The sequence below is a fragment of the Clinocottus analis genome, unplaced genomic scaffold (assembly GCF_023055335.1).
Source record: "Clinocottus analis isolate CAN_PGR_092001 unplaced genomic scaffold, fCliAna1.0.p SCAF_18, whole genome shotgun sequence".
Classification (NCBI taxonomy): domain Eukaryota; kingdom Metazoa; phylum Chordata; class Actinopteri; order Perciformes; family Cottidae; genus Clinocottus; species Clinocottus analis.
This window is the reverse complement of record NW_027175909.1, coordinates 5,540,214-5,560,927: the sequence shown is the minus strand read 5'-3', so window position 1 is coordinate 5,560,927 and position 20,714 is coordinate 5,540,214. Positions and strand designations below refer to the sequence as shown.

Sequence of the window (20,714 nt, the reverse complement as noted above, 5' to 3'; positions counted from 1 at the left end):
GAGGAAGAAAAACTTCCACATCAGTTAACGTTCGCAGCATATACAGTAGGTTACATCCGAAAATAGATGTGAACATTCATCTAAAATAGTAACGTGTGAGCTGCAGTTCAGAATTCATGAAAGACCGTGGTGTGGATGTAGATATAGACACAAATAGAAACAGATTGAGACACACACACACACACACACACACACATGCCGCATAAACACCAGTCACTGTAAAAAAAAAGAAGAGGTTTTATTGTGCTGATAAAGGATGGGAGGCCCTGCTGCTTTGAAATGCTGAGTAGTGGAGGGAGAGCGTCTGCCACCGCCCACCATGGATTAAAATGAGAGATGGGATCACTGGGTTTGCTCCATTCACAACACTCCCACTTATCTGCTGCAATTAACATTAAAAGCCCCCCCAACACAAATGAATTAAAACACGAGTGCCTCTAAAGATGAATGCCACCGTATGTCATGCTTTGGGCTCTGTAAGCTTGTCTGTATTGGCCTGTGTGTGTGTGTGTGTGTGTGTGTGTGTGTGTGTGTGTGTGTGTGTGTGTGAATTTGCCATTTGTTGCCCATTTCCCAAAGAGGGAAGGGGGCATTGTGAAAATCAGTGTTCTAGCAAGTGAGCTCTGAGGGGAAATCCCCCCCTGAGGTTGAAAGAGCAATTAAAAGTCAACGGATCTCTCCAGCAGCCAAGCTTTCTCCACCTATTCTCGCAGCCTCGTGCACGAGGGATGATGGAGAGGGGCTAGGGTCCAGACCATAATTTTCCACGAGTGATGAACTGTGAAATGCAACAAAAGACCCCCCATTACCACGAGAGGGATTTGAATCCCAGAGAGCAATTGAAGAGCAGGCGGGTAAAAAAAATAGAAGAGGAAAAAAAAGCCTTTATCAAATAAAATACACGAGGGAGAGAAAGAAAAATGTCTGTGTCAAGAATTCAGAATGTGAAGGCCCTTGTGCATGGTTCACATTATGCACGGGGTCTTCAAATCCAGTGCGGGCATTTCACAATGAGACAATGAGATATTTCGGGGTGACTTGCAGTCAATAGCGAGAGCCTTTAAGATATTCAGAGGCTAAATCTGAGCTATGACAGATCATTCCTCCCTTGACTTATATTCAATACTAATTTTCTGGGAATTCATCATGTCAGCATCCGGAAACCGAAGCCGGGGGAAAGTGAGATATAATGTTTTTGTTTCCCAAAATGAAACATGAGCTTTTCTCCCATCGACATCATTCTCATACGTGTCGAGAGAATATTTGTTTCAAGCCCCACTTTCACCGCCTAACGTATGCTTTTCACAATAAAATCCGGGGGTTTGAAAATACTTTTTAAGATTTTCCATTCTTCAGCTTCTTCAACTTTTCCTCCAAACTTTACGGCAAACGAGGAAATGTTTTGCTTCAAACTTTGAGAGAGAGAGAGAGAGAGAGAGGAAAAAAAGGAAGTCAACAGAAAACCCTGTGGGAAGCTGGAGTCAAGGAGGCCCCCCTGTTATCTTGTTATGGCAGCGTAAACGGTGAGGCAACATTGAGCGCCTTGATGGAGCCCAGATAGACGAGTCACACACTCACTCACACAACATCACAGCGACACCTGATGTTGTCTGCATTCCAACTTTTCTTTTGCAAACTTTCCTCCCTGGAAATAAACATTTCCTCACTGTTTGCACTTTTTCAAACAATACTCCCTCATTTCCATTCCAACTTAAAACCAGAATACATCACACAGCAGTGATGTGGCGGTAGTGTTCAACACGACACTGCTGCTGTCGATGATGATGATACAATAGCATACAGTAAACCCCTTTCAGTAACTGTACACACGCTTAGTGAGTCAAAGCCCGGGTATCGGGATCAGGACTGAAAAAGTCTGAACAATGCATCCCTATTTAATATTCCTGCATCCCGATAGTTCCCTATTGACTAGCATAAACGGCATTGGGGTGCAGCGGCTGCCCACAGTGCACCCACTGTGCTTGACCCTCTTCTAGGCACCCTTCAGATTCCCTAAAATGAATCATTAAGAAAGAAGAAAGCCATCACAGTGACGCCCAAATGCTGCATCCCGAGGAGGTTCCACGCAGACACGTCGCACTAATTATTGTGAGCAGCGTGAGCTTTCCAGATGGCTTCCCAACACCATTGTGTTTAGTGTCCTGCAGTTATTGGCCTGGGGGCACATTGATCTGCTGTAGCAGGAAGGTTTGGACCGGTTTCAGCCGGCCGCTCGAGCATGAACAGACTACAGTTTGAATGCAGCTCTCAACCAACAGCAGCACTTGTATTGTGAGTGACGACTCTGTGCTGTCAGAGGAGTTCTAGTGAGGACCAGATAGCATAAACTAAGCTAAATTACAAATGCATCACATGCATAAAATACGAAAACGACTAAAGTGAACGAACATTTGTACTCATTCAAGGCCCGAAGGATACAAGAAGAGAGAGAGGTTGTTTATGAGGATTTGTTTATTGACAGCTAGCTGTATTTACTCATCATTTCATATATTTTTGTTTATTTTTTTATGTACAAATTTGATGGTGCTGCCACAAGGAATTGTGGGACTGCATTATCTCCTTTCCTCTCGTAAAGGACAGTCCAGTCCACCCGATGATAATGTATATATGAAAGGCACCTTTCCTCAGCTTTTAGTGAATTCAACCAGCTCGTATCACGGCTGCCACTAAGATGCTTCCGGGTTATTTCACTCGGTTAGGAAACGTCTGAAGCAAAAACAAATGTTCAGCCCTGGTCTGTGCAGCCATCTTGTTTGATCCAGTTCTCTTAAATGTTTCCATGATTGTTCACTTGAGACCAGAAGTCAAGCGTGTGAACTCTGGGAATTAAAATTAGTGTGAGGGAAACACAGATGCTCAGTGTCACAGTGATCCCTCAAGACAAATCTGCCCATTTACACCATATTTATATATATATATATATATATATATATATATATATATATATATATAAAAATAAATAAATAACTTGACCTTTTTATTCTAATAGGAGGGTATTTGATTTTTCGTTTTACCAGCTATGAATCAAGCCGAAAAAATGACAACAGGTTTACTACATTATGTTTCAATAAAGATTGTGTTTCCAATATTTCAGTCACTAATGTTTATTCAGGTATGGTCCATCATGTATGTCTGTGTACTTGTATGTTTATTCGGGAGCCTCTGTTCTCGTCGCATGTTATGCACTTTTCATGGCGGTTGCGTTAACATTGATGTCACCGCAGCTTTACTTCTGTTGGATTGGACGGTGCTTCCCCAATAAAGGAGAGCGTTATCCGTCAAGAACAATAACGAAATACGGCTCAACTTCAATTTTAAATTGTTTGTTGAGGGTTGATTGGACTAATGAAATCACATGAAGAGAGACGTAATTCCCGTAAGCACCGATTAGGATCTGTGAACAAATCCGTCGCGTCTCAAACGCTGCCTGTTGGTGAGTTATGCAGAAATAATAACTTGTTTTGCACTCCAGATAGCCGTCTCCAAATCAAACAAAAGAACGATGTCTTGCACTGCAGGATCGAGAGAATCACACACGTCTTTCCTTTTAGCTTGTTTCGGTTCATATGGTGTGCCTTTGTTGCAAGTTTCAATAAACCTTTGATTTGGTTTGTTCTGGTGAAGATGAAAAGAAGACACATAAAACGCATCAAGCCGACTTCATCCTCTGATGTTGAACAGTTCTATTGAATGAGTAATTCCTTTTTCAATGCTGGTTAATTGCTACTACATTTGTGGCTCTGACCTTCATTAAATAAAGTCGATCCGAAGGTGGTTTTTTTTTTTTTTTTTGTCGCCGTTTCGCCGTCTCATAAGCCAAACTGGTTTATGAGACCGGATATCACAGACGACGCTGGAGCCCCCTAAAAAACACAAAATAAAAAAAGCCAGCGTCTCTCTCTCCTCTCACTCTCTCTCTCTCCTTCCTCCAAACAACCCTTGCACTGACGGTTACAATATGGAAAGCGACGTATCGCTGCAGACGGCGCGCTCGTTTCTCAAGGAAATGTCAGCGCCGAGCCTGTGGAGAGTGTGGGAGTGCGAGGTACATGGGGAGGCCCGTTTGTTTGTCTGACACCTCCATTCAGGATCAGCTTCCAAAGAAACAAACAAAAAAAAAGGTCCGATTTGTTTATCGCAATGTGAAACTCACGGCAGCCCACTTGGCCGAAAAGGCGAGAAAAAGCCCCTTTGAATTGTCCTCGGGTGGGTTCTTTGGAAATGCTGCTGCTCGTGGAGGCAGCGGCGAGCTACTGAACACGCCGTGGCTCTTCATTACCATCAGGAGGGCTGCGTCGACTCGCTGAACGTGCAACACATATTTTAAAGCACGCGAGACTCCGCGAGCGGCAATCTTTGACTCCCTTTCTTTCATTGCGCTTCGCCGTCGGTTAAACGCAATCCTCCACAGACACGTTTTCAGCAGGTAGTATTTAAAAACTGCAAAATAACAAGAAGGAAATACAGACCTGAGATGCTTGAATATTTCTGGCGTGTGAAGTTCGCCAAAAGCACACACAAGAGGACACGGGTGTGCACCTAATGTAATAGTGTCGTCTCCTTGTCCGCATTATAACGACGCGCACCTGGATTATAACGACACACACCTGGTGTCACGAGAACTAAACGAGCAGATGATTTGCAGCCACAACATGCAGAAGGCCCCCCACAAAAAAGTGTTCACCGCAGTATTTTAAACCTTTTATAACGCTCCCCTTGAAAACACACACACACACACACACACACACACACACACACCCCTCAACTGACAAAACTCAGGGCTAAAATGATACATAAAAAGTAGCTGTTAATGTCGGCACTAAAACAGAGGGAAAAATAAATAAATTGCTCCGTCGCTTTATCGTTGCTATATCTTCCTGCCATACTTTTATGTATTTTATTTCGCTCATATTACACGATTAGACATTTTCTATAACTGTTTTAGATAATGACACCGAACATCAGCAGAACGACGGTGTAAAAATCTATTCACACAAACCGCTAGTATTACCCAGGGACCTCTAGCGCTTTCCAATAATTGCCGACGTCGTCTTAATCCTGTGCAAATCTGCCGTGGTCGTAATTTGTCAGGTGAAAACTCAACCGCAAGGGACCGTCCATGTTTTGGGCAAACACGAGAGTTCAAATGATGATATTAGTCCTGTGCAAATGGGCATCTCTGTGATGTGGGGTTGAATTTATGTATTTTTATTGCAATGTTTTTTTTTGTTTTACATCTTGTTCTGCCTCGTTCCCGGTCAACAATTATAGAGGCTGCTTGGCAAGTTTTGACAGCATTTTAAGTGCAAATGCTTGCAGTTAATTTCAGTACCAAGGCATGGAGTCCCATTAGCATTCAGAGCAAGAGGTCTGGTGAGTATTACACAAACATAAATAAGCCTATATAATAAAACTTTGCTCCTGTGCGAATAGGGCTAAAGACAGTGAGCTACCTTCTCTTCTCACGGCACAGATTTAATGACCTTTCATCACGGCTAAAAAAAACAGAGCCACATGCTGCACCATCTTTTTTAATAATCTCCTTCCTTTCCTAATTTAGATTTGATTGGTTATGAAATGTGCCGGCCTGCCGGGACTCAGGTTTCAGCATTCATCAGCAATTCCTGGTTGCAAATTGATGGCACGAATAGAGACATGCAGTACTACTATGGATGCATAAATGATGGAGTCACACCTAGAAAGGATCTTCTTTTATGTTTAATGCCGTGTGCATTCAAAAAGAACCAACACACGCACGGTTATGATACATTGATACACTGTGTGTTGGAGTGTTGGAATAACTGAAACACTGGTAACTCCATTGAGAGTCCTTCTATACATGAAACAGGGGCATGAAACGAGGAAAGCTCACACAGGTCTCTACCTGCACCAGAACAGACTAGTCTACATGTAGCACTCACTACTTTTTAAATAATATTTTTGATAACAATCAGAGTTTCCAATTAGTCTTCTTGGACATGCCGCATAACGAGCATCAGCTAAATCAGCACCTGCACATATGTTTTGTAGAAAGTCAAAGCCCCCGTACCGCTATAACCACCGCAAAGTCAATCATCAACTCGTCGAGGCTCATGCGACCTGTCCGGGCTTTTAAAGGCCAGCCTGAGTCAAACTGGAGGGGACGGTGAAATCTCATATGATGGCAGATTTGTGTGCCAGAGTTCAGTGAATGCCAGCTTATTGCTAAGGAAAAGGTCACCGGGCTAGAAGCGGAATAAAAAGCCTTCACTTGGGAGAGTGGTGTGTGTGTGTGTGTGTGTGTGTTTTGGGGATGACGGCTGCAACCTGCAGTAACCATGCTCATATAAGCACCACGCCCTCTGGCTGAGTCTCTCTATCTCTCTCTCTCTCTCTCTCTCTCTCTCCCTCTTTCGTCAGGCCTTGGTGTCTGTTACCCTCAGCTCTCCAGGAAGCAGTCGCAGGCCAGTAGAATATACACCCGCCTCCGCGAGCGCGGAATCAATTACCAGAGAGATGAAATTCTCCGATAACACGGCCTAATGATAATTGCCCCGAATCTGCAATGATCTGACTCCCGATACAAACCACTATTGGCACTGCAGCAGCGTATTGGCAGCCACGGTAGCTGGAATATCAATGATAATTGTTCCGATGTTGATTTGGAGCCGCGTTACTGCCTGGGGTAAACAGAAACCGATTGCGAAGAATTGGGCTGTATGGCAAGCAGCAGGGGTCATATTTCACTCATGTGTGTGTGTGTGTGTGTGTGTGTGTGTGTGTGTGTCATTACCGTACAGCAGAGAGAGGAAATGGTTACGCGGGAGCAAACCACGCCTGTTTAATTGAAGCGCTCGTATCACATTGACTGGCGGAGACATGAGGGCGGCAGCGCGGCGCAATCTCCCACTAATTTAATAAGCGCTCATCAGACTGTTAAAAGGCTGGCAATAATACAGTAATGATGAACTCGCTTTCAACTGTGCGTCCACAAATAGAGCGGGCTCCACTGGAGCGCCGGACACGGACGGCCGCCGCTCATCCGGCATTCATCCGGTTCATCCAGGACCTCGGTCGCTTTCTCAGCAAGCACCGAGACACAGCTCTGGTGATCAATCGGAGGTCACGGGGTCAACTGAGGGTGACCCTATTTAGACCATATTCCACCCCCCCCCCTCCACCTCCTCCTCCTCCTCCTCCCTCATCCCACCCAACCTCCTTTGCCTTCGACCAACCTTGTCCGATCACGGGAGTCAGCGTTTTGCAAAAGTGCCTGAGAGATGTCGGGCTGAATAATGTGTCCTATGAATAAAACACATTAGCTACAAAACACGCTGAATTATTCACATTTCAGAGCCTTCGTCGCGCCCCACGCAGGAGATATTAGGACTTCAGTCGCCGTGTGCCTTTGCACACAGTCCTCTGGGTCTCTGTCTCCCATATGTTCGCTCCGTGTCGCTCCTCTCTTGATCATTCGCTCACTGTCTTTGTCATCTGTGTTTTGTTAATCCCTCTCTGCTCCTCTGTGCCTCCTCTCAGCTGACTTTCTGCTGATGGAGGCCGTCTATTTATACTGCTCAAGTCACTACTTTTCCTGGAACATCTCGCTATTTATCTAAAGGGCTCTTGAAGCTGTTGAGGAGTGCATTTGTTCTGAGGGAATCTTTGATGACTTGGTAACACGCGCCGGCCCACAATGGATTCATCATTTAGTGTTAATCTGAGGCGACACGCTGTGAGTTTCAAAGTGAAAAGCACCCGGAATAAGGAGGAGGGCGGTTTGCTAATTAAATACTTGACCTAATATGCATCTTTTTGCACATTTTATTTTCAGCTCCACGAGGAATTTGAGATTTTCGTGATTGCGATGTGATTTGCAGAATCAACAGCGCCGCATGCACTTCAAAGGGTACGGCAATCAACCGATCGGTGCTTTTCATAGTACCGCCTGCTTTTGAAATCCCTCTCGTCCAACAGAATATCACGTTTTGAGCAATCCTGATGAACCCAGCGTGCACAGTGTGGAACCCCTCCGTCAACAAGTCGATGACAGCAGACTTGTTTGGTGTCACGACGACTCCTCGTGGGAGCGGGACTGCTCGTCGTCAGCCACCGCGACGGCTCTGTGAGGCTGAACGCACAGTGGTGCTTTGAGCTAAGCTAGCATGTCAGCATGCAAACGTGCATAACGTTAACCGCCATCACCCGAGAGACTCGGGGGAGACTCCTGCTACGTTATCTGGAAGCTGACCGCCAGAAAGCAATGAACACCGACAGCAGAAAAACAAAAAGTATGTACCGGAACTTAAAATAGCGTCTCATGCTGTACTTGCTGTCGTACTTTTTGTCCACCTGTGCACTATTTCACCCGGAGATAGTTAGAGTTTTTAGGCCACCCACTCATCCGACTCTGCTGAAAAGGGGCCGACGCGACAGAGAAGCCGAATTGGAAATGAGGCGAGGGAACCGCGTTCTCCGCGCGACTCTGATGTGCGCGGGGAGCGAGATGTGTGTTCTGTTCATCGGTTGAGTCACGGAGTCGTCTGCAAGTGAACAGCGCATGAGACAGTGTTTACAGTGCACTCCCAGAAGCAGCTTTCTAAACAGCGGAACGTGACGTCAATGGGCACGAGCCACTATTTCCCTCAACCCCGGCAACGTATCTGAGTCACACGGGCTTTGAGAGTGTCTGTCACGGCCGCGCGGTCCGAACAAGCCGAGCAGATGCACGAGATACGCAGACTCGGATAAGAAAGCCGACCCGGCCGTTGCTTGTGTGCAGTTCATACAATGGAAAAACATGTATTCACTTTTGCATGTACTCACCAGGGCACAGTAAGTCTCCGGAGGGTCTCCACAGGTGATGTTGGGGGGATCCAGAGAAACCTTCAGGTACTGGGTCATGTCGGCCGCCTCCGGCTGGCAGGCCATGTAGTCCCAGGTCAGGCCTTCGTCCGAGTAAACCTGGGACTTGCACACGTCGTAGTGGCCCCATGCCGCCGGGTAGTGCTGCATGGCCGCCTGGCAAACCCCGGCCCACAGCGCCTGCAGCGTCAGCGCAAACTGGAAACGCATGACTGGTCCTCTCTGGGCTCCCTCTCGAGGGCCTGGGTCTCCTTCTGTGGGGGGTACTAACGAGGGATCCCTCTTCTACGTCCACTTATTCCTACTCACTCAACTGGAGTGAGGAGGCATGCCAAGCTCCCCTCAGGTGGAGTGAGAGTCGTGTTGTTGTTTCGTTACTATTTCTGTCCCCCTTTTTTTTTTTTTTTTTTTAAAGTTTCTCCAGGTGGTGGGTAACTACGAGGGATGGCCAGGTCGCCAACCCGTTGAGAAGATAAGAGGGGAGGATTGAGGGAGGGAGGAGGAGGAGGAAGGGGGGAGGGAGGGAGGCAGGAAGGAGATAGCCCCCTGACACGCTGATAGGAGGATGAGTGACAGGTCTCCTCAACTCGCCCGGCTGTCAATCATGGTCCTCTTCCTTCTGGCGCTGCGGAGAAACAGAAGAAGGTGGAGGAGAGGAAGGAAAGGGGTGATGAATATACCTCTCTTAAGGGAGTACAAATTGACAGAAAGAGAACATTAGCCGGCGCCGCAGCAACAATGAAAGGCGGACGTGCGAGAAGAGAGTTGGATGGGTGCAAGGTAGGGGTGCCATGTTGGTGTTTGTTGTCCATCAAAACACAGAAAATCAGTAAGCGGGGCCATCGGGGGTTACATCGGATCCTGCTGCTTTCACACCAGACCCTCATCTCACTTACACGCTGCTCAGCTCACACCCCACACCGCAGGAGCTGGGTGACGACGAAGAGCAGACGTCTCGATCTGCTCCGATGGCGCAGAACTGCAAGGCGCTCCTCCACTTAGCGTTGTCGAATTAGAAGTAAATCTGAATTTCAATCTACGAGTTCAAGAACTGTCGGTGTAGTATATCAGTATCAAAACACTGTTGTTTATAACCAAAGAGGTTGTTGGAAAAGAGACTAAATAGCAGTGGGTGGATATATGAAATCAGTTAGTGGACTGCGATGAAGGTGAAGTCTTTTTCGACTGCACCTTGAATAAGGAAGGTAGCGCTTTAGCAGCAGTTACTGATAGCACTTTGTAGTTTGACTTTATTTAAAAAATTGTACTCTCTTGATTCTTGTTGTTCGGAGTTTGTACTCACGGTTAAATGCACTTATTGTAAATGACTTTGGATAAAAGCGTTAGCTAAATGAAATGTAATGTAATGACTTAAATCTTTGCATTTCAGCTCATGGTCTTCAACCTGCTCGACGCTGAGCCGCCAGCGAACAGTTGCTCTTGAGTTTTCACCGACGAGCAACAACCTGATCCACGGTTTATCCAACAATTCGGATTACAGCAGCTTTTACACTTGAGTGAAGTGAAAATAGCGACGCCAGACTTTTTACTCAAACGGGATAAAGTCGCCACTCCTGATAAAAACAGCCGTACGTTAACATAAATGTCTTGTGGCTCGTGCTGCTTTGGCGTTTCTTCTCGTCTGTGGTGGAGCTGTCGGTAGCGGGAGCCGCGGCACTTTATCACATGCAGTGATTTACCTCCCGGGCTACATAGCGCCCATTTATATCTGCCAACCTCCGTGAGCGGTGGCCTCACTTTTCCTTTTGTCTAAAGTTCTCAGAGCTGAGCATCAGACTTACCCCTGCTGTCCTACCCCTTTTCCTTTCAGTGGACATTTCTGTATCTTTGCTCTTGAATTAACCGTAAAAAGGTTTGTTTTCAGAACGTCTACAACCTGTGTGTCATGCTGGTGTGATCTGTGGAAGCTACTGTGTCAGTTATTAACACACACATTGCCAATTGACTCCCATTTTAATGTATCATTAGATTTGATCGTGCACAGCAGCATTAAATAAATGGAAAAATAACAACGTATTAGTAGAAATAAAGGGGGCATGATAACCTTACCATATCACAAACTGATCAGTGTTTCGAGAGATGAATGAAAAGTCTGCATGAGAGAACAAGTTGTGGCAGAAGGACGAGGTGACGTGCAATGTGAGAAAGACAATACAGGGAAAACAATAGACTTTATGTACAGTACAGGAGTCATGTTCACATTCAACGGTACACCAGAAGCCTGGAGACGGGACGCCTGCAGATGTTTCCCTTGATCATGGAGACACAGCGTTAAGATGTACAGATCCGAAGAGATTTGACGGATGCGAAAGGAAAACCACACGTCTTAAGTGCGTGTAGAAACGTGGTAATAGTGGTATTTACATTTGCCTCTTCAAAGTAAATAGGGTGCACCAAAGTGGAGTAGATCCGGAGCTGCATATGTTGCGCCATTCAGAGTCTTTTCAATCTGACGGAGTGGACATCATCATTTTTAGGAACAGCCGAGGTCAGGGACAAAGGCTCCGGCATACAAATCAAAGCAACAAGTGCACACAAAGGGAAAAAAAACATCTTATTTCTACTGGAAACAGGACAGTGGAGGCATAAAAACTTGGTAGAGGTAAGGAATTCAACAACACTGCATGACAATATGAATCTACAAATTGCCACTCAGGGCATATGCTACGTTTAAAAAATAAAAAAAAAAAGTAATTATCGGACAAAATAGGGATCTGTTATATCACTTCGGCTGGAAACCAGGATCCCATTTTGCGCCAGATGATCGAGACAGGCAATGTAGAATCAGTAGAGAAGAAATACGAGAGCAGCTATTGCTAGTCAGAGGGCGGAGGAAGGAGGACGAAAGTTAAGGGGGTAAAAGAAATGAAGCACCTTAAATGTAAAATGTAAGAATGTCAATGGGGGAGATGTCAGCAGGTGAGGAAGCAGCCAATTATCCAGAGGAACTCTTGGCACCAAGCTCCCTGTTCCCATTAAGAGACATAATATTACCGTGTTACGGGGGGGAGACTAAAGAGATGGCCGGAGAGTGAGTGTGTGTGTGTGTGCGTGTGTGTGTGTGTGTGTGTGTGTGAGCGCGCTTCACATGTAGAGGTTCAAGTCGTAGGTAATGAGACAACAAGCGGTGGCGAGGTTTGGATAACAAGCAATAGAGATCACAGAGGCGGGGGTCATTATCACCCCACCGTCCAGGACCCAGCGGCCCCCTTTCCTTTCATTACTCCCTGCTTACAGCCCTCCGCCGCCCCCAGAGGGACGAGGGGAGAGCAGATGGGGAGAAGGGTGGACGCGCATGTTAAGGGAGAAGAAGGGGGTTTATTTTAGGGCGGGTCGCTTCCTCCAGCCATCGAACAAGCGCCGAGGGCATCAGAGGAAGTCTGACGTTCTTGCGTGTAACCCGGATCGCAGAGCGATGGACGCCTGTACAGTAACAGCGGGGAGGGTGCCGGGTGTGTGACAGCCAGACGAAACTATTTGTGTCGTAACGCAACAACAAATTCAATGCGTGTCATGAAGCCTGCATGTTTTATCAGCCGCGCTCCTCGCGGTGTATTTGGAACAAGTTGAAATAAGTGAGATATATAGAGTTATATGAGATATATGAGGGGAAAACAAGTAAAACATTTAATACATAAACATGTTTCTGTGTGACAAAAAAAAAGGAAATAAAAAATGTTTGAAATAATAGTTTGTGCTGATGTGGTTATTCCAAAACCGATAGTCAAAACCTTGTGTAAAACAAATCGTCAAATTAAATCTGCTCCGTCATTGATAATGCAGAAGCTATTAATACACAAAACCTTTTCTCATTAAAGACGTTCAACTATGCCGGACGCGTGACGACTAATTCAACAAGTCCGCCTGACTCGTCTCCACATCTCGCTCCTTCACTGTAAGTGACATACTGGACCGTGATTGGCTCCCGACTGGTCGTGATGTCACCGGATCGCTGCTCGTGCGCACACACGTGTTGAACTGAGACTCAAGGAGCGCACAGAGAAACTTTCCCCCCTCCAGCAAGACGGATGTCAAGAAAAAAAAACTGTCTTCTGCACCGACAGGCTCAAACATCCAAGTGGGGGAACAATAAGCATAACACATTTTGGTGTGCAGGAGGACTTATGAATAAAATATAGAGAAAAAAGATATGAAAAATGTAAATATAAAAAAACTTTAAATATGAAAAAAAAACTTTAAAGCAGCGATTTTAAAGTGTCACAAAGAGGGAAGTGAACGCTTTTAAAAAAAAAATGTTTTAAAGATATTACACTAAACTGAAGATGAAAGGAAGTTAGACAAAATGTCATCCTCCTATGTGCGCAGCTACTAAACCTTTAAAATGTTCAGTGTGCTTAAACACTGCATATGTGGATGTTTGTCTGCTTGAAAATCAGACCAATTTTGACATCCAATTACAGCTTCGAGGCCGGATGGGCCCCACACACAAACACACACAAACACATGACGGTACACCGCTGTGTGAGGATGCTCTCACAGCCCGCCCGACACCACAGGGGACCAAAGGTAAGCACAGTTTTAAATATATACATATATATATATGTATATATTTGAGAACAAGAATCTTCGTTCACCCCCACGCTTCCTAAACTGCCGCCGCCCGGTGGCCCCGACCACTCCCCGGCCGCTCGGGGGCCTCTGTGTCCGCTTCTATTTCATCCCCGGGGCCAGTCGAGCATGATGGAGTGTTTCTCCAAATCAGTGTGTGTGTGTGTTTGTGTGTGTGTGTGTCGGTGGGATGTTACACGCACGTCCCCAGAGTCGCCCTTTACTACTGGTGGGAGTCACGTGTAAATCATGCATATCATCAAATGAGCACATGAAGGAGCACGTCTGCACCACAGAGCTCCTTCTCGCTTTAACCCTCAGACTTCTTCTAAAGCTGCTAAAGTCAGACTTCACGTGGAAACCGGCAAATCAGCACTTTGTTTTCCTCGTCCTGGCCGCGACCACTTCTTCTCCCATCCATCCACTTTTCAATCATTGCCCGTATTGATCATTGTATTTCTGTTACTGACCGCTTGTTTGTGTGGGTTCAGCGTTTTCTCCTTCTGCCGCCTCGCACAACAACATCGAGAACTCCAGATCCCTTTTTTTTTTTCTTTTTTTTTTACCTGACCGAGGATGAACTTACAGATCATAATCTCACGCCATTCATCCGCGGTGGCCCACAGGGGGCAGCGCTTACACACCTGCCTGTCTATTTAAACACACGATTAACACATTACTTTATTATAAATGTCCCGAAATTGAAATAAAACTATCTAATTTAGCCCTGAAAAGATGTGGCCAGGGCAGAGTGAGGTGGAATGATTACAAGGTTAGCGCTCATATTCCAGCTACTTCCCCCCCTCCTCCCTTTCATTTTCAATTTCACGCATTTTATGCACTTTCAAGGGCAATTTCGGACCCTGCTTTTGTCTTGCCTCTATACCTACTTTCATCTTTTCTGCCTCTGTACCTGTTTCATATTCCCCACAAAAGAGAGAGAAGGGCAGAAAGACAGGAGGGCAGACAGATGAAAGATGGATAAAGATAGAAGCTGGCCCAAAAATCTAAAAACGAGGAGAAAATCCTCCTGCCTGGCCTCCGAGCTCCCCTCGCCAGATTCCTCTGCCTGCCTTTCCAGAATCCCTAATCTGGCCTGTTAACAACCTGCCAATAGGGCCCAGCCGCGCTCATGAATAACCATACGGAGAGTGGAGCACGGCCCCGCAAACATGGCAGCCATGCAGCCTCCGCGTGGCGCAGCGGGCCCGCCTGTAATGCCTCCCCGGGGCTCGCCTCCCGACTCAGCCCGTCACTTAGCGCTCGTCTCCACTCCCTTAAAGCGTCGCCGCCTTCAACCGGCAGGCTCATGATCTTTTAATAACGACGGCAGGTAGCAAATGGCCGTGGCGCTTGGCAAGCCGTTGTCAAGCGGTCGCGCAGCCGCAGGAGGAATCAAAAGCTGGGGGCTCGGCTCTGCGGGTTCCACCAAAAATAAATAAATAAACGTCAACACCGCCCCCGTGTCGAGCCTTGATTCCCTGCTTCTTGTGTGATAACCGACACGCCCTGTGCAGGCGGCCTGCATGCATTACAGATGAGCCGCGGCGAGGGCCTCGGCCCCCGTCAGGATTTCACGAGTTTAATACGAGTTTTGGGTCCTCGAGTTTGAGAGTCCCTGAAGAAAGGGCCACGTTCGTGCCGGCTATCAACCAGCCGTGCTTGAACCCTGCTGAGGTAATCGTTGCTTCAGCGGGATGTGGCTGCAGCCTCTTCCTCCAAAGCCCGCCGCCGTCTGCTGGAGCCAGACGGGTCGGGCCTCTGGAGGCCGGCACGTCCCTGACCGCCGAGGACGTGCTCCGCTGGCCCCCACCAGCTGCAGCTGCCAAAACCCTCTATCACCCCCTCTTGTCCCTTCTAACTGCAACCACCTTCCCCCTCTTCCTCCTCCTCCTCCTCCTCCTCCTTTTCCTCCTCCTCCTCCTCCCCCCCTGGACCTGCAGAAGCTGCCACATGCACTCTGCATGTGCGAGAGCAGCACTTCTGACAGGGCGACTGTGCCGATGCTGACCCAAGCCGAGCTCAACACCACCACCAGCCCTCTCGCCCCCTCTCCCCCGGGCGCCAGTTGCTCCACGGACACAGCCAGCGCATAGAGGGCGGGGGGAGGGGGGGGGGGTGTGAGACAGTGAGACCAGACCTCTCTCTCTCTCTCTCTCTCTCTCTCTCTCTCTCTCTCTCTCTTGACACGGGAACACCTCATGCATTATTGAAGACGCTCTTCCTAAAAGGCTGCTGGCGCATTACTCTGCAGCCACGGTGACATGTCTGGATACTCAAAATGTCCACTTTAGCTCCAAACACACGTGCTCACCCAGGTAGCTCCCGCATGCACGCAGAGAGAGAGAGAGAGACACAGACAGACAGACAGACAGACAGACAGACAGACAGAGATAGACGTGGCTTAAAGTGGCAGCTGCTAACAGACACATGAAAGATGAGTCATTATAGCTTGTCTTTATTTCACAGGATGAGGGGATTAACATCTACCGAGGCCATAAAGATGACTATTGACTGTGACTTGAAATCTAATAATAACTCCTCCACTTTTCTTCATGCTGAACTTCAAATGCTGCGTGTTCACGTCCTCTCATAGTGCCACGGCCTTGACGAGAAATCAGGAGCACAAACTTAAAATAATAACTCGCACATATGATCCCCAACGAGGCCACTGCAGAGTCACGCCAGTCTTGCAGATTATAATTATCATCGATTAATATCACGAGCTGAGAGCCGGCACGTGAGCCCCAGATGTGCATGTCGTCATGGAGGCCGACTGGCCGCAGCGTGACGCCAGCGGAGTTACGCGCCATGGATACAGAGCCAACGTGAGGTCATACATTCCACAAGGGGGCGTCTCTGAAAACAACACACACACACACACAAAATGACCGGAAGACGTGCAGACAAGTTGTGGATGCATTCAAGGTTTCCTCTTGTTGTACACGGGAATAGTTGGCCTTGTTTGGAGGCTTGGAAGTTGGTGGGGGTTGTGCTTGTTTAGAAAGAGAGGAGCCACAGCTCATCACAGGACATGAATGCAGCCAGAGTTACTTCAGTGGAGAGCATATCATCCAACACACACACACAAACACACACACACACACACACACACAAGTAAACTTTGCAAGCAAAAGGAAGACAACTCAAATCAACAACAACTTACATGTCTTGTTACAGGTAAACTCCCCGTCCCCTCGCACAACAAGTTCAGGGCAGCAGAATGAACATGGAGGAGGAAAAGAGGCTCTTTAAGACGCGCGCCTGGACAGGAATGTGATGAGCGCGCACGACAGTCTCTGAGGAATGGCTGCGCGCACCATCTCTGGATGCTCGCCGGGCGACTCGAGGCGGGGAGGAGGAGGAAGAGGAGGAGGAAGAGGAGGAAAACGATCAAGAGGAGGATTTTCCTGCCACTTCAAAACAAATGAGTGATGGCCGTCCAGAGGGCTCGGTCAGCAGCGCGCGTGGCGTAAACGGGGGGATTTCTGACCAGGAGCTCCGGTGCCAAAGTGTCCATCATCCTCTCTCTCGCTCTCTCCAAAGTGTCATTCCATCACGGAGTCAATCAGAGGCGCAGCGATGTCCGCAGAAAACTGAAATAAAACCCACACTTCTGCAACTTTGCGTCCCTCCTGTTTTTTGGGGGGGGTTTGGTCTCTTTCCCCTGTTTATAATTCCTTCATTTCCAAACAGTCCTGCGTGCGGATCTCTGCGCGGATCTCGTCCCCACTCTCTCCGTCTCCCGCGCCACGACTCGTCTTCAGCCACTCCACGGGGTGCGGGACGTGCGTGGATCACACCAACTGGCCTCTGGCTGATGAGAATATCCGCGTGCACCTTGTTTTTCCCCCCGTGGTGGTTTTCCCCGGCGCGGTGCAGCACCGACCGCCCAGACCGAGATGACGGGGATGATAACGCGCTCCGAGGCTGTAGAGGAGACGCACACTCAGCCTCTACACCCCCACACCCCCCTCTCTCCTTTTCTCCTCCTCCACCCCACCCGCGCGCACCTATGCTGTCTCTCCCCACCCTTCTAGTCCGTCTCGTCTTTTTTCAACACGCACACACAAACACACTCAAGCAAACCGTGGCTCATTCGGGACCCGGTGGGAAGTCAGAAGGGATGAGAGCCCGGAGTTGAACCTCTTCACTTGATCGCGTTAAAATATCCAAGAAATGCGCGCGTTATTAGAGGAATTGTTGCATCCGGGTGACATATGAAGGGAGACAATCCTCAGCTGTCATCAGCAGCCAGACAGCGTGGACAAACACGTGTTGTGTAAAGTGTTTGCGGCGTCCGTGACGCCAAGTTCCTTCTGTAATTCCGTTTTGTTAGTCATCGTTGAAATCTTGTAAAATAAATGTCATGTTTGTATGTTTCCGAAGGGTGCGTAATTGTTGACCCCCCAACAAAAGAAAGAAAGTGATTTAACTATTGTGGAAATAAAAGCTTGGGTTTATAGTTTTACTTTCCGCGCCTCGTTTACTCCAAACTGGAGGAAGTCGTCTGAAGGGCCACTCCAGCCAGCGCGAGGGCGCCGATCTAGGATGTAAGAAAGTGGCTGCTGAAACTTAGTAATTATATATATTAAACAAGTAATTATCAAAAAAAGTCACTTTTCTTCATGTATTATAATGTCACATCAAAACTCACAGATCTAACTCGCCATCTCAGCCTCGTCCGTCAAATGCAACGAGCTGAATGTGTATCAGCAGAGCGCGGTCTTCTCACCTTCATTGATTACCACAAGGAGGGAAGCGGGCGCGTGCACGCAGAGGTCAGAGCGCGACCCCTTGGTGCGCGGGTTCACCACGCACAGGTTCACCCCGCACAGGTTCACCCCGCACAGGTTCACCCCCGCAGCGGGTCGACGCGCCTCTGCGTGCCGATGCCCGTCTGTCCGCGCGCAGCCCCGCTGGGCCCGCAGGGGCCCTCTCTCGTCACACGGCTTCACCACGACGTGTGCCGGGGGGCTTTTGCCACGTCCACTGACAAAGTGTCCAGATTTTTTTTGTTTTTTTAAAGATGAAATATAAAAAATAGTCATCCAGTGTGATAAAACCAAAATAATCTAAAACAAAAAATCAATTGGATGAGCGTTGCCTCTGTGTTATCCACACACGCATAAGCATGATGTGTGTTATCATCTGCACGGTGCATGACTAATTCATATAGGTGTGGACACGCAGTGCCCAGACCGCCGCGCGTCCACGAGTCCTTTACAGCCTCACATATACATACAGGTGAGTGATGCATCAAACAAAAATGTAAGAGCACAGCCGCTCAGTCTGAGAAATAAAAGCGCTTTCCTTTCCAGAGTCTGGAGACTCATCATTTAAGCTACACCCGATTTCCTTTGCTTTCATTGTCGCTGCTTAATACCTTCCGGCACATAGAAAAGTGCGTAATGAAAGCAGAGAAAATAATGAAGAAGAAAAAAATGACCATCTGTTCTCAAAATACTCGGCTTACTTTTCTCCCACCGCGCCGCGCCGCACCGCCTGGCCGCCCACTCGGTGCGCGTCCGCGGCGCCGTTTCAAAAGTTTACGCGCTCCGGCGTTCGGGTGGGAATGAAACAAGGAAAGCCGGCAGCACGGAGCCTCTCACCTGGGTCTTCTCAGTGCTTCATGCCGCCGAGGAACAGCCAGCCGTGTCGCCTGTTGCAGCCAAATAAATCCATCCGCCTTGAGAAACGGGACATGGCCGCGCGTAACGCAGGAAGGGGAGCCTCGCCGGTGGGAAGCGACCAAGCTCGTGTGCGCCGCTCCCGGGGAATGGAGCCGAGAGCTGCCGGCACACACGTCACTTAGAGCCGGGCACACACGTGGAGACGACAAGGATGTGGAGGGAAGAGGGGGGGTGAGGGGGGGTCTTCCAAGACAAGTGTAACAGTTTTTTCTTTTCTGTTTTCTTCTTGAAGTTGGTTAAAATGAAGCGGAAGATTCCAAGTGGCTCCCGAGAAAGAGCCCGCGAGACAGCAGAGAGTGACTCACTGCTCTCCGACACAGTGAGGCGCGGAGTGTTTGACGACTGACTTTCACCTCAAGTTTATTCCTCTGCTCAGTGCAGCTGCAGTTGTGTAGCCCGATGCCGTCACATTTTACAGCTGAAAACACACTTTGGTGGGACGAGTCCCCGAGATCACTGCAGGCGACTCGGGGTCGTAGTGGAAGGGATTTGTTGGGGAATCTACTGGCGTGAATTTAAATGTCTGTATTCCATGAGCTAGAAGGGAAAGATCCTGTCTTCCAGGAATCATTTCCTCGTGATGTAACAGCAGCAGTGAGGCACAGAGAGCAGAGGAGGTTTAGGGTTAACTCTCGCTCTTTAGAGTCCTACTCAGAGGTCAAACAACTGTTTGGATGGCGACGTTCAAAACTGCTGCACCCAGTTCCCTTTTAAACGTCCCATGATGGGGATTCACGAGGTCTATCAACACCTATAGAAGATTGCACATCCTCACAGGAGAAGACATTACCAACATGGAGGGATACAGGCAGAATATCAGACCTGAGTAGGCCGAAGACCTGGTCTTTGAGCACTCAAAGCAGAGAGAGAGAGAGAGAGAGAGAGAGAGAGGTGGCAGATTGTGAGCCAGGGGGTTAGGTTCTGAAAGCTGGAAATCTGAACGAGCCAAATTGAGTTGCTGGAGAAACAGCCGAGCTAAACCAGGAAGCCGGTGGTCTTGGTTCATTCAGTTAGTGAAACAGTGCGAGGAGACAGCTCTCCACTCAGCTGACTCTCCTTCTGCCAGCCCAAGGGCCACTTGCCTCCACATGGACCTCTCTTTTCTTTCTCCTCTGATTCACTCAGGAGGAGTGCACCGTGGAAAGCTACAGCCCACGTATGGCCCTCTCATTGACTCAACACAGTCGCGCAGTAATGTGTTCACTCGCGGTACACTTTATTTTATTTAAGCTCACCGGCAGCAGGTTCCTGTCTCTCCACACTCAAGGACCAGAACACATTAAGCCCATGTGTGTGCGTTACGGGACGCATGAGTCAGATAGGATGTGCGAGCGCTCGCAAAGAAAGGACGATGCAGTTTGTATGTGGAGGATTAGTCACACACACACACACACACGCACATACACTGAGACAAAAAGACACACACATGGCGTGACACGTGTGTCCTGAAATCAATGGGTTCAATAGACGGCTCTTCACTTGTGAGGCCGATGATCACATGACCGCGTGTTCTCATGTCTGGCCTCCACCTCTGTGTGTTGCTACGTGTCTCTTTTTTCTTTTCTT

General features: G+C 48.0%; 1 protein-coding gene across 5 annotated transcripts in view; it reads right to left on the bottom strand.

The window, feature by feature from the left end:
- Positions 1 to 19,468, bottom strand: part of ntng1a (netrin g1a) — a 94,147-nt gene extending 74,679 nt beyond the window's left edge. For 4 of the 5 annotated variants that reach the window (XM_068581493.1, XM_068581490.1, XM_068581492.1 and 1 more), the window contains exons 1-2: positions 16,622 to 17,396; positions 8,827 to 9,490 (exon numbers count right to left, since the gene is read on the bottom strand). In XM_068581493.1, the coding sequence (XP_068437594.1) occupies positions 8,827 to 9,075 (249 nt within the window). In that variant the 5' untranslated portion in view covers positions 9,076 to 9,490; positions 16,622 to 17,396. Of the gene's footprint in view, positions 1 to 8,826; positions 9,491 to 16,621; positions 17,397 to 19,067 lie in introns of those variants that run through there. The other variant, XM_068581491.1, reaches the window with a different exon arrangement.
- Positions 19,469 to 20,714: the final 1,246 nt, after the last annotated feature.